This window comes from Musca domestica, unplaced genomic scaffold, assembly GCF_030504385.1.
Source record: "Musca domestica strain aabys unplaced genomic scaffold, Musca_domestica.polishedcontigs.V.1.1 3, whole genome shotgun sequence".
NCBI classification, from domain to species: domain Eukaryota; kingdom Metazoa; phylum Arthropoda; class Insecta; order Diptera; family Muscidae; genus Musca; species Musca domestica.
In genome coordinates, this window is record NW_026712299.1 from 9,674,325 (window position 1) to 9,689,494 (window position 15,170).

Here is a 15,170-nt window from a genome sequence, read left to right on the forward strand (position 1 = left end):
GCTTAAGGGTTAAAATGTTCATCTCAAATATTCTTCGCATTTTTATCTGCAATATTGCCGAAGACAATATGTACCTAAATTTTATGGATTTGAATTAATCTTAATTCCAAAATTTCCAAAAATGTGGAAATGCGGAACAAGCCCCCTCTATTTGGCTTACCATGTGATGAAAACTTGGAAAACCCCTATAAAAGATTATTTTTAGCTCCATTTTCATAATCTGCTAGAGTTTTCCTGTTACTATGAAAAAATTAAATTTTGTTGCACAGTTTAATTGACAATAAATTTGACCTTGGAAAACATATGATACGTTTTTTGTGATTTGTCTATTAACCCTGGAAAAACTTAGGTATATAATGCGCTATAAGTTTCAAAATTAAGGTCTGAGAATTATTTTTTTCCACTCCTCAAAATATGTCTCTTTTATTGATCTTTTACCGCCCAATACAAGTGGAGAATCAATAAAACTATGGAGCATTTTAATCAGACAACAAGCCAATTATCTAAATTGGCCAAAATGTTTTGAATTATATTACTTTAAATCCTATTTTTATTATATTCTATAAAAATTCTCCCAAAAATAAAATTTTTCAATAAAAAATCTATTTTTTTCTCAAGACACTTACCCATAACTCAATGAGCCATTCTTCAGATTGTTCCCCACGAAATTTGTTGGCTGTAATGGTAACTGATTGTTGTGTTGTGATGACAACAGCAAGTGCTGTTGTTGCTGGTGAAGATGCTGTTGCACATTGGCAGCGGTGTTGGCGGCATTGGTGGCGACGGTGGCGGCGGTGGCGTTGGCGATATTCGCATTTGAATTGACATTGGTTGGCGTGGAATTGGTGGTCGTAATAATTGGATTCTTTTGAAAACTGACCACCGACGTCGAATTATCATTGGTTGGCTTGATGAGAGCTTTCATGCAATCCTCCTTGGCCACCAGGGGCATGCTAATGGTGGAGTCATCCATGATGGTGTAGCTTTGGCAACGGCACCAAAATTAGACCGTTACCAGGTCTGGGTTTTATTAGAAAAATAAAAATTTTATCGCTAAATATTTTATAATGATGACGACGTGGACGATGATGATGATGATGCTGAGGACATCAACAACAACAATGTGGCTAAATTGGATTCTATAACTTGATTATGTAAATTTTGGGAATTTAATGCATTTTTTTGCTTTGGAGAATCCTTGAAAGGAATTGTTTCCTTTTATGTGTCTGGGGGGTAGCTTGTATATAGCTTAGAACCTAAGGGTGGAGGGGCAAAAATTGAGCTTAGTGTTTGCTTCGTGGTATAGTGGTATTTATTTCCCCAATCTTTTACTATCTCTCTCTGTCTCTCTCTTGCGCTCTATTCTGGATTTTTCTCCACTAATGAAGTTCCTGTTATCCTTTTATTGTTATTATTTTTGTTGTGTTTGTCAATAATGTTCCTCAATACTAATGGTTATTCCTGGTATTTATGTCATCAGGACAACATTCTTTGCAAATTTTTCTTTTTCTTCAGCTCCAGATTATTAATTACGGATTTTTCAAAAGGATTTACTTCTCTCCTTTGTTGAATTAAGTTTCTATGGAATATCCTGACTTCTTGTTGTCAATAAAAGCCAAAGCACACACAAAATTTAATTCATTGTCATTTCAAGTGACGGTCTGGTCTAGTGGTCGGTCACAAGGATTTTTTTCTTCGACTTTTTCTTCTTTGACAGTATCTCCGTTTCGTCCTCTCATCCAATTGTTATTAACATTCGACAATGATGCTGGTGAGAATGGCTTTCACTGGCGTTGTGTTTGTGACTTTTATTACTTTTTTGTTTTGTTGGCGATTATTTTTTGTTGCTTGTCTATTTTTCCTTCGTTTTATTTTTATTATTTAAGAGCAGCTCTTGTTGAAGTTTATTTTTGAGAACAATCAATGTTTGTGATATCTGCAAAGATAAAAATAATGAAGAAAAAAAGAGATACATTATTGTGGTTATTTGAAGTGTAAATATTTGTCTATTTTGTGTTGGGTTTTTATGGCGATTTCAAATCGGCTTTTTTATCTAAAAATAAATGTGAGATGAAAATGAAATGTTGTTGGTTTTAAGGAAAGTAAAATAAACTATAAACAGAATGCCGATAAATGTCGACTACTTAGATGACTTAAATAAAAATAAAAATTCATTGTTCGACTTTTCAGTTTAGCAGAAAAAACTGTTATATGGGGCCTACACGAAGACGTGGACCTGCATGCGAAATCTTTTGTCGTAGGTCGTAGTATTCACTACGAACTTCATATACGAAATTTGAAACAATTCCGGTGAATAAAGCCTCTAAGATCACCAAAATACAGAATACAGTGAGGTATCTATATATGGTGGAGATACGAAGACGTGGACCTGCATACCAAATTTTTTGTCATAGGTCGTAGTATTCATTACGAATCTCAAATACGAAATTTGAAACAATTCCGGTGAATAAAGTCTTTAAGATCATCAAAATTCCGAATATAGTGAGGTACCGTTATATGGGAGCTATACGAAGACCTGGACCTTCATAGGCAATTTTTTGTCATAGGTCGTAATACCCATAATGAACTTCAAATACGTATTTTGAAACGATTCTGGTGAATAAAGCCTCTAAGATCATCAAAAAACCAAATACGGGGAGGGACCGATATATGGGGTCTATACTAATACCTGGACCTGTATAGGCAATTTTTTGTCATAGGCTGCAATACCCATTACGACAAATACGAAATTTTAAACAATTCCGGTGAATAAAGTCTCTAAGATCATCAAAATACCGAATATTGGGATATGGTGGATAGGCGAGGATCTGCATACACACATTTTTTTCTCATAGGCTGTAATACCCATTACGAACTCTAAATACGACATTTGAAAGAATTCCGGTCTATAATGTCTCTAATACCATTAAAATAGCGAATATAGGGAGGTACCGTTATATAGGGGCTATACGAAAGCGTGGACCTGCAAAAGTAATATTTTTGTCATAGGATATACGGAGACGAGGACCTGCATAATATTTATTTTTTACAGGCTGTAGTACCAATTCCGAACTTCAAACACAAAATTTGAAACGATTCCGGTCTACAATGTAACTAGCATCATACAAATACTGAATAAAGAGAGGTACCATTAAATGGGGGCTATATGAAAACGTGGACCGACATGATCCATTGACGAATTTAACCTCCCTACTGACAAAATACACATGTGTGCAAAATTTTGGTCTTCTTTCTCAATTTGTTCGAATGATAGCGTGATTACAACAGAGAGACAGACAGAAGGACATTGAATTTTAATCTGCTCTAGAATATATATACTTTGTAGGGTCTATCATAACAACTTCGAGGAGTTACAAACGGACTGACGTAGTTAATATAGTATGGTGGAGGGTATAATAAAGTGGGTGGAAGTGGGTGGATGGGTGCTATAGCAACTTAATCGAACATTAATCGAACATTTTCGACCTTAATCGAATTTTAATCGAATCGAATCGAACTTAATCGAACCTTAATCGAACCATAATCGACCTTAATCGAACCTTAATCGAACATTTTTCACAAGGAGAGAACAGAACTTTCACGAACACCTAATGGAAAATTTCAACTGATTTGGTTGGAAATCATGGCAGAACATTCAAAATAGCGAAAAGGTACCATTATATGGGGGATATACCAATTAGTAGACCTGAGTGGAACATCTTTTGCAAGGAGAGACCGACCAAACTAGAACCTTTATTGTCAAGTTTTAGCTGATTTGATTGGAAATTGTGGCAGAAATCTTCAAAATTTCGAAATTCGAGAGGCACCATTATATGGGGGCTAAACTTGGACCAATATAGGTCATTTTCAATACGAATCCGCCTGCATATAATATAAGCCTTTGTGCCCAATTTCAAATCGCTACATTAAATAATGTGGACTCAATCGAGATGTCAACAGACAGAAGGATGGACAGAAGGACGGATATATTGGGATATCTGACGAATGTTTCGAGGTGCTGCAAACGGAATAACAAATTTAATATTCCCTCCATTGTAGGGTGTAGGGCATACAAATAGAAGGCACGTGTATCGATATTTCGAACATTTTCATCACCAAGCACTGTAAATGGAGGGGAGAGTTCCCCCTTTCAAACATTTTTTATACCATTAGCTATATGGCTAGAGAGGGTATATAGCACTTGATATGGCCAAAATGTGCCGCATCGAAATAACGGTTTTAGACGCTAGGTCTCTTTGGACCAAATCCATTTCAGGACATTTGGAGTCGATCTAGCGATGTTCGTCCGTCTGTCTGTCTAGTTGGCTGCTGTGCACGATAACTCTCAAAGGGAGAATCCGAATTGGTTCAAACTAGGTACAGCGGAATATTATGTCGAGTTCGGAGGCGGGCAATATCGGTGCACTCCTTCCGGTACCTGCCCCACAAAATGTCAAAATGTCGAGAAAGTACAATTCGATTTTATTGCAACTTTGCAAATGCCAATATTTGCATCATTGCTGGGTTAGGTGCAAAAATGGATAATATCGGTCCACTCCATCTAGATTCTCTCCAAATTCTCAAAATTTTTAATAATTATAACTCTTATAAAATGTGATGGACGAGTCCGATTGTTTTAAAATTTCACACGTCCCAATATTTTTATAAACCCAAGATCTGGTGTTAAGATGTAATATTTCGGTCCACTCTTTCTGGTACCTCCCCCACAAAAGGTCGAAAATTTGAATATCCATTGAGCTCATAAAACGCGATTCCATTCCATTTGAATATTTCTATAAACAAAGGATCTGTTATAAAAACGGTAGAGATCGGACCATTTCTTCTGGTACCTTCCCCTCAAAAGGTCAAAGTTTTGAATAAACAAAACGTTTATAAAATCCGAAATAAGCATCAGATTACTTTTATATTTCACACATCCCATTATTTCCACTCACAAAAAAACTGTTGTGAAGATGAGATATATCAGTCTACTCCTTCAGATACCTCTCCCACAAAGGGTGAACATTTTGACCCCTTCCATCGGTTCCATTCAGACTTGGCATATCTCAGTACTTCCATCAACACAGGATAATATAATTATGGTAGAGATCGGTCCATTCCTTCTGGTACCTCCCACACATAGAGTTCAAGATTGTGAAAAACAAAACGATCAAAGAAAGCGAAATACTCTCTCCGACTCTCTTCAAATTTCACACATACAAACATGTTTTCGAACACAATATGTGTTGTGAAGATGATATATATCTCCGAACACCTTCTGGTACCTCACCCACAAAGGGTCCCAATTTTCAATGCTTTTATCTGTCACAACTAGCAAAATAAGTCAGTGATTCCTTACAGCGTGGTATATTTAAATATTTCTCTTAACCGGAAACCTGAGATGAATATGGAATTTATGATTTCGCATAAAAGTGGATATAAATGTTCGATTTTCCTGTACCGATACCCATACCAATATTTCTATCTGTATTACATGAAGGAAGTATTAAAATGAAATACTTCAGTCGACTACAGGGTTGCCCATATTCGACGGACCCATCTGGCAACGCCATAACTTTTGACAGAGATGTCACATCGCTTAATGACATGCCGCGTTTGAAGCGTCAGTCCAAGCAGATTTTTACCATGAACCAACACACGCCACGCGAGCGCTCTGAAATAGTTGAAATTTACATTCAACAGAAGAAGTCAATTGTGAAAACTCAACGTGCTTTTAAAACATTAAAAAAATGTGAGAAGTGCGCCTTCTAAGAACACCATAAGCGTTTACACGAACAATTTTCGACTGGTAAGGCTCTTTCTAATCCGAAGAGGCCATATAAAAGTCGACCAAGGCGATCGACCGAGAATATCGCTGCCGTACGAGCCAGTGTTGAGAGGTCCCCAAGAACATCCCAAAAACGCTGTTCTCAGCAGTTGGGCATGGCTCGGTCCACTTTACAACGGATTATTCGCATTGATTTGCATTTGTTCCCGTACAAAATTCAATTGACGCAAAGAATGTTGCCTGCGGACAAGCCTCGTCGAATGGAATAGGCCTAAAGGTCCGTCGAATATGGGCAACCCTGTATATATGGTAGCTCACGCACATTCTAACATTTTCAAAAATTGATCACATATCTCATATAAAGTGAAGGAATACTTATATCATTTTTATTTTGGTCCGATACGAAATAGACAATATTGGCCCACTCCTTCGGAACCTACACTATAGAGGGTTAATAATTTGAATAATCAAAACAGAAACTAAAATATATTTAAATAATCGAACATTTGCTGAGTGTACTCATCTGTCGGCAAAACCGACTGATACTTTTTAACTTGTTTCAAGATATTTTTGGCACAATATTCGTAGTCGAAGCTTATTTTTGTATTTATTTATAGCATCAGCATTTTTTTTTTAAAGCACCCTTACCTTTCCCAACATTACCTTTACAGCTGGCCAACTCATCGCGTTCATGGCACTCATTTCGTTTTATTATTATTTTTTTTTAATTATATAATTTTGGTCATTATTGCCAGCATTTTTCGACGAGTTCTTAATAAAAATATATATTCAGGTTTGCGTTCCGTTTTTTTTTTTGTTCTCTTCAATTTTGCTTAGTATGGAAGAAAAAAAGTTGGCCATTCGTTGCGCTTTCAAGTATGAAATTAGTACTTTCATAGAATATTCATAAATTAATGCAAATTAAACAGAAAACGATAATCACACAGAAATCTACATTTGCATGAAGTCTGGCCAAGTTTACTTTCACTTCTGACATTCTACTGTGGACTTTGCTGCAATTGTGGCAGTGGCAAAAGGTTAAGTCGAAGAAAACAGCAACAACAGAAAATTGAATAGAATAATTTAAGTATGTAAAGTGGAATTATTTTTTATAGAAATCTATGATCTGCTACCAATATTTCATGATTGATTTAAAATCCAAAAATAAGGCGTTCAGTTCATATTAAGATAGAAAAATTTTAAAACCTAAGAATCTCAACCAGAACAATTGTAGAGGGAAGAAAAATGTCCTAAAAAATAAATTCTAGGGCGAAAATAAAATTTTAAATCGCCGAAATGTATTTTCATGCCAAAAAATAACAATTCACGAGCTTCTGTTTTTTTTTTGTTCTTTAGCTTTAAAGCAACTATTTGTCAAAGTAAATGTAACATGCAACAATAAGGATATACACATACATCCTCACATATCTAGCGGTTGTTAGCGTGGAAATATTTTTTTAGTTTCCTTTTAGGCATGCCAAGTGTGATATCCAGTGGCACACCGAATAAACAACCGAATTCGAAGCTGAGGAACACATTATACAAATGTTCGGTTGGTATCTATAGATAACTTTGAAACGATTTTAAAAAGACCGGTTAAGGACAATAAATTTGTTTTTAAGGGCACATTGACGGAAACAAATTGATTTTGTAAAGGTTTTTAAGGATTCAAAAAGGACAAAATACCTGGATATACAATCTTTCAGAATCTTTATTTGTATATTTTAAAAAAATTTTAGAGGATATGTAAACGTTTTTTTGGAGGATCTATAAAAGAACAATTGGCGCGGATTCTTAAAGGATTTTTGGAGAATCTTAAGGACCACCAAAGTGGACTTTTTACAATTTTTGGAGAACCTTTATAGGACGATATTGGTTTTTCAGATTTTTTAACGATTTACTAAGGATAATCGACTTGGATTCTGCAACGATTTTCGAGAATCTATATCATAGATGCTCTGTCGGAAATTCTGACGTATATACAGGACAATCCATGTGGATTTCTCAAAGAATTTCTATAAACAACAATTAAAGTGGACAATCAAAGTAGGGCTGCAAAGGGTTTTTTCAAGATCTGTAAGAGGAAATCAATCTGGATTTCTCAACGATTTTTATGGATCTATCGAAGATATTTCAAAGGATCTCTAAAGGATAGAGGATTTTAAAAAATATTTTAGAGAATACAAAAAGGACACTCAATTTAGATTTTTCAAAAATATTTTAGAGTATCTACAAAGGACGGTTTACGTGAATTTTTCTAGGATGTTTTGGAGGGTCTATAAGGGACAATCAACGTTGATTTTAGACGTTTTTGCGAAGATCTATAAAACAATATCAACGTGGAATTTTCAAGAATTTTTTAATGTCTTTGAAGGACAATCAGTATGGATTTTTCCAAAATATTTGGACGATCTTAAAGTACAATCTATGTGGATATGTCAACCATCTTTAAAGACAGATTTTTCAAAGAATCTAGAAATTAAAATCAACCTTATTTATTCAGATCTATAAAATACTATAAACTATTAAAGACAATCAACGTGGATTTTTCAAAGATATTTTAAAGGATCTATAAGAAATAAGAAATATTTTCAAAGATATTTTGAAGGATATATAAAGGACCCTCAACGTGGATTTTCAAGGATATTTTGGAGGATCTAAAAAGAACAATGAACGTGATTTTTTCAAATATATTTTAGAGAATCTAGAATGTCTAAAGAACACATAACATGGATTTTTCAAATATATTGTGAAAGATATATAAAGGATAACCAACGTCGATTTCTTAGAGATAGATCTTATAGATTGATCTTAGAGATAGGATGGTCTATACAGGACAATGAACATGGGTTTTTAAAAGATATTTACGTGGATTTTTAAATAACACTCGACGTGGATTTCTTAAAGATATTTTGGAAGATCTATAAAGGACACTCACTCAAAAATATTTTTGGAGGATCTATAAAGAATATTCAATGTGTATTTCTTAAAGATATTTTGAAAGATCTATAAAGGACACTCCACTTGGATTTCTTAACGATATTTTGGAGGGTCTATAAAGGACAATCAAAGTGGATTTTTTAACGATATATTGGAGGACTCGAAAAGGATACTCAACGTGAATATTTCAACGATATTTTGACAACTAACGTGGACTTTTCAACGATTTTTTAAAAGATTTATAAAGAACACTTTTTGAGGATCTAAAAAGACAATCAACATTGGTTTCATAGCGATTTCTTGGAGGATCTATAAAGGGCTCTCAAAGGGGAGTTCGTAATGATATTTTTAAATGACCTAAAAAGACAATCATTTTGGATTTTTCAAAGTACAATGAACGTGGGTTTCTTAGAGATATTTTGGAGGTTCTATAGAGGACAATGAACGTAGAATTTTCAAATATATTTCAGAGGATCTATAAATGACACTCAACGTGTTTTTTTCAAGGATATTGTGGAGGATGTATAAAAAACACTAAACGTATATATTTAAAATATATTTTAAGGGATCTATAAAGGACCCTCTACGTGGATTTCATGAATATCTTTTAAAGGATCTACAAAAGACAATCACCGTGGATTTCTCAGGAGATGTTTTATAAAGGATCTACTTAGGTGGATTTTCAAGAATACGTTGGAAGATATAACAAGTAAAAAAGCTGTAAGTTCGGTCCGGCCAAATACCAGCCACCATTTCGAAATTTTCAAAAAAATAAAATTCGTTACCAATTCTCTTAAAATCTTAAAAATACCTATTGTAGCCATTATATTCGGGTCTATACGACGACGTGGACCTGCATAGGCAACTTTTGTCATATGCCAATAAAATATTCAAATGCAAAACTTGAAAAAATCATCAAAATACCGAATATAGGGAGGAAGTGGACGTGGACCTGCATTGAGAATTTTCTGTCATAGGCTGTTGTATCTATTGCGAACTTCAAACACCAAATTTGAAACAATTCTGGGGAAAATTTTCGCTAAAATCATCAAAATACCGAATATTGGGAAGTACCGTTATTTGAGGGCTATACGAAGACGTGGACCTGCGTAGACAATTTTCTGTTAAAGGCGGTACTATCTATTACGAACTTCAAATATCAACTTTTAAACAGTTCCGGTGAATAATGTCACTAAAATCATCAAAATACCGAATATAGGGAGGTGCCTTTTATGGGCGCTCTACGAAAGCGTGGACCTTCATTGACAATCTTCCGTCTTAGGCTATAGTATGTATTAGGAACTTCAAAACATTTTCGGTGAATAATGTCGCTTAAGTCACCAAAATACCGAAAAGAGAGAGGTACCATTATATGGGGGCTATACCAACATGTGGACCTACATGGCCCATTTTCAATACCAATAGATTTGAGTAAAATTTTATCAACCACCTTCATTTCGTTCAGAAGCTAGAGATTTTTGTATTAGAAGAATTTTGCACAAACTCACATGAAGTACGACTTTAATTTTCGCATAGTGCTTTGAATGAGAATTATCCTTCAACCGAATATATCAATTATTCGGCCGACTGCTAGTAATTTTGCAATTGGCAAAATGTAAACGTAGCAGCAAAAGCACCAATCAAAGAACGGAATGTCCTCAAAAGTGAAACGTTAATGCAGCAACACAACACAACCAAGTCAAGAGAGAAGGAAAAAAGAACAAACCATAAACTATAATCACACTCATACATACACACGGACAAATTTTTGTAGTCGAAGACAGAATGGGAACACCAAAATCATGCCACAAAATACAAAAACACATTTAAGGGTTATTATGTGGTGTGCACACACTCACACACACAAATGATAACAAAATATGGGATATTCCATAAGATGATCATATCGGTGAAAATGACATGATTTCCATATTACCTGAATTCAGTCAGACAGTACCCACAAATGTCTGATATGAGTCTGAAATTATTTTTGATGCAACAAAAATTCACTTTTTTGAGACAAAACTCTACACAATTTGGTGGGAATCGGTGCAGGTTTGGATATATAGCGGGTGAGATGAAAAAACTGCAACCAACTTCAGATTGCTGTCATTTCTATGCCACTCATTCGACAGCTGTTAAAATTATTCCAGTGATAGCTCATTATATTGTTTAAAAGCGTACAAAAGCATTTGGGTGAGAATTTTCCAGAAAAAAAAAATATTTCGCTGGAATTCAAGCGTGATAGTGTGATTTCTTTATATTTGGCTGGAAAACCACAAGTGGTTATCGTTAGAGATGGTACGAAAAGTAAAGAAGCGACTTGATCGAAACCCGTGGCCGAAAAATGGCTCGTGGGCTGAACATATCGCAATATTCCATTCGGCAAATATTGAAAAATGGGTTCGGGGTAAGCCATTGAAATTCCAAAAAGAAAAAAATGGACTCAAAGGAGCTAAAGAGTTGCTTCCCTTGGCCGATAGTGGTGCCGAATGCCGAATTTGGTTTTCTCCGATGAGAAAACATTCGTTCCAGCAGTTTGTAAACAAACAAAATGATCGTGTTTACTTGCCAAAGAGGTCAGCAGAAAAAGTGCACCTTCGGTTGGCCACCAGAACTCCAGCGCCGGCCATGGTGATTGTGTGCGCCGCCATAACAGCCGATGGTCGCCCTTCGCTTGTATTAATCGACCATGGCATCAAAATAAATGCCGAATATTATCGCGAAAATATTCTGGAGGGTATATTAAAGCCTTGGACACGCAAATATTTAGGCCGCAGACCCTTGACATTCCAACCATCGGACTCAGCACGCGCCACCCAAAAATGGTTAAAAAATGAGGTTCCTCGCTTCATTTCTAGCGCACGATGGCCACCAAAATCTCCGAATACCAATCCGTTCGACTATTGTATCTGGAGCATTTTGGAAAGCAAGGTTGGCACTAAAAATACCAAAGTGTCGATCACCTCAAACATGCGCTTCGCCGGGAATGGGCCAAAATGCCGCAGAGCAACATTCGGGCAGCTTGTGACGGTTTCATTGGCCGTTTGAAGGCCATGATTCGTTCAATAGGTGACCAATTCGAACAAATCTAAACTTATTCAGAAATTTGATGCTATTTCCGACATTTTTTGATTTTATTCAATAAAATTTTAAAAAAAAATGTAAAAATTATGGCGTTTCGCTTTGTTGCAGTTTTTTATCTCACCCTGTATACAACTTAACGGGTGATTTTTAGGCCATTATATTTTTGGCAACATTGGTTTAAACAACTCACGTACGTTTCGTGTTATGTTTTGATGTTGGGTATCAATGTAGCCACAAATATCTTTCGAACCCATTTCGGATAGGAGTGGGGCCTTCCTAAAAAAATTGCATTTTTGAATAAAATACTCTGAGAGTATCAAAAAATCTACCATTTGGAAGGGACCCGTACCTTTAAGGCGCCCACTGACTAGGGTATAATGTATTCGGCACCGGCAATTTTTAGTCTCTTCCTTAACGGTTTCCAATATCCTTATGGAATTACCCATATCATATTGTTTCTATTCATATTTCATTCTTAGTTCTGGTTAGCGCAGCTATGATAGTTTTAATAACGACTGTGACAAAACCACAATCACCCCACGACATGTGTGTTTGACGTTAGAGCCGGCCATTAGACAACTGTGATAAGTTAGTGTTTGCGTGTGTATGTGTGTAAACTTAGAAATGTGTAATGACAGGCACTAAGAAGGAAAATAGCGGAACCAAAGTAAACACTTTAAAGTAAACGTTGCATTATTTTAGAGGCTAATTTGGCTTTAAGTAGTCGAAGGATAATAGAGCTGGAAAAGGGCAAAATGTTAATTAAATATGAATATGTTTTTAAGCTGAAGAAAATAATATTGCAATTGAGATAGCATTTCTTAAATAAATAATGTTTGGATTACGCAAAAGTTAATGAAGTAGAATGAAGGCAATCTAAAAATTATCGGTCGGTCTGTCGCCAAATGGTTTCCACATCCTTTTACGAGGCTAATATACTAGTCACGTGCGACAAAAAAGTGTCATTATATACAGAAGACATTTTCCTCTTCAACGCCAATGAGTTTTGGACATGTAGTCCTTGAAATAGACATTGAAAAATTTACGTGTTTATAAAAAATGTATGACTTTTTACAAGGTTGTCCTGGAAAAACGATACTTTTTTAATCAGGAAGAACTGTACTATTTTTGGTTCGTAATTTATGAATATGAAGTCCTTTAATTTTTTACAAAACCAATGATTTTAGACATGATGTCCTTGAAGGAAATTCTTGAAAAAAAAAAATCACAATTCTTAGCCAGGATGTACTTATAATAATTCTAAAAGCTCATAAGTTTTTACAAAGAGGACTTAAAAAATTCTGATTCTGGCCACGAAATACCGGGATTTTCATCCCGATACGCCCTGTAACAATATTCTTAAAAAATGCTCTACTTTAAAAATAAAAGAATGAAAAATAATATTTTTAAAAGATCCACAAATTCTATAAAATTATTTAAAAAAAATCACGAAAAAACTGAAAAAACTGGGGCGTAAAAAACGTACTAAAATTGAATGTTTTGTATTGGACAAACGAAATGAGCTACAATTCTGAAATTTGGATCGAGAGCCACTGATGGAGTACAGGATAGATGTACCAAAGGGTGTTTGGAAATGCCAACTTTAAAGTAATGAAAAGTTCTAAAATCGTAGCATTTGGTATTATAAGAACCGATCGAGCTAAAAACTTGAGAATCAAGGTTGGAAAGTAAGTTTGATGTATGAAAATGGTCTTGGAAATGTGTACTACGTTAGTACAGAGGTACTACATTTAAAACAGATTGGTTTAGGGTGAACAGATGAAGTTGACATTTTGAAAGTCTGTATTGGGGTCCCTTTTGGTGGTTCGTTTTTAATAAATAGGTGGTGATGGAAATGGATACTACAAGTACACGAAAATTTCTAAATAGTACTATATTTGGTACGATTTGTTATTTTGTGAGCAGATAGAGTTTGCAGTTTGGAATTTTGTATTAGGGTCGCTGTTTATGAGTACCCTGGAAATATGGAGATTATTTCGGAAAGGTGTACTTTAATTGTGCGAAAATAGTTGTATGGGTGAAGGGATAGAAGTGGTATTCCGAAATTTAATATTAAAGTCCTTATTGATATCTGAAATTAAGATATGGAGGCGATTTTGGAAATCTATACTAAGTGTGCGAAATGGACTAAATGGTACTAAATTATAAACAGATTGGCTTAGGATAAATGGATGTGGCTTGAATTTTGAAATATTGTATTGGGGTCCTTTTTCGGGGTTCGGTTTTGATAAAGAGGTGGTTTTGGAAATGTGTACTAAAATACTAAATGTAAAGTACTAATACTAAATTTGGTATTGGGTGAAGGTACTAATATTTAAATATTTTTTTTTTTTTTTGAATTGAGGACTCTTTTGGTATCTGGATTTGAGATGTGAAGTTGGTTTTTGGAAATATGTACTATAATTGTACCAAAAGTAATAAATAGTACTAGTAGTTAGTAGTAGATGACGAAATAGAGCTAAATCCTGAAATTTGATATAGATGTCAACTTTGGTGTATGTGGTTAAGATATTGAGGTTTTAGAAATATGTACTATAATTGTTCGAAAAGTACTGAATGGTACTATATTTGGTGTGGGGTAAAGGAATAGAGATACAATTCTGAAATTTGGTATTTAGATAATTTATGGTATCTGAGTTTGAGATTTGGTTGGGAAATGCGTACGAAGAGTACGAACTGGTACTAAATTTGGTACTGAGTGAAGAGATAGGGCTGTAATCCTCAAATTTAATACTAAGGTCTCTGTTGGTATATGGAATTGAGATGTGAAGGTGATTTTTGAAATGTATGCTATAATTGTACGATAAGTACTAAATAGTACTATACTTGATATTAGGTGAAGAAGAAGAGCTGAATTTTAATACTGTGGTCTCTGTTGTTATCTGAAACTGAGGCATGAAGATGGTTTTTTGAAATGTATGCCATAATTGTACGAAAAGTACTACATAGTACTAAATTTGCTATAGGATAAAGAAATAGAACTGAAATTTGATATAGATGGCACTGTTAGTGTCTGTGGTTAAGAAATGTGCATATGTGAAATGTGTTTGGGTGCAAACTGTTGGTATCTAGGATGGAGGGATTAGATTGGGGTAGAGTAGCTTGCTTTGGATATGTAAACTAAATTTAATAAATTTGGTACTGTGAAAGTCAGAATTATGGTATTGAGGTGGTCACTGTTGATTTCTAGGATTTATATATGGAGACGTTGAAATGATTTTACTGATATCCTCCTCGATATACTACAAAATGAAAGAGTTTGAAGACTTTTTGGTTTTAACGGTAAACATTTTCCTAGTATTCTTTCTGGAAAATTAAAATAGTACGACGCATA

The 15,170-nt window shown here is 34.8% G+C and overlaps 1 protein-coding gene across 2 annotated transcripts in view; it reads right to left on the reverse strand.

Annotated features, from left to right (window-relative positions):
• The window catches only part of LOC101897386 (ATP-binding cassette sub-family G member 1), a 181,363-nt gene that overhangs the window by 105,386 nt on the left and 60,807 nt on the right, over positions 1-15,170 (reverse strand). For both annotated transcript variants that reach the window (XM_020039411.2, XM_005176165.2), the window contains one exon: positions 627-1,936. In XM_020039411.2, coding sequence (XP_019894970.1) covers positions 627-973 — 347 coding nt within the window. In that variant the 5' untranslated portion in view covers positions 974-1,936. The remainder of the gene's footprint in view (positions 1-626; positions 1,937-15,170) is intronic.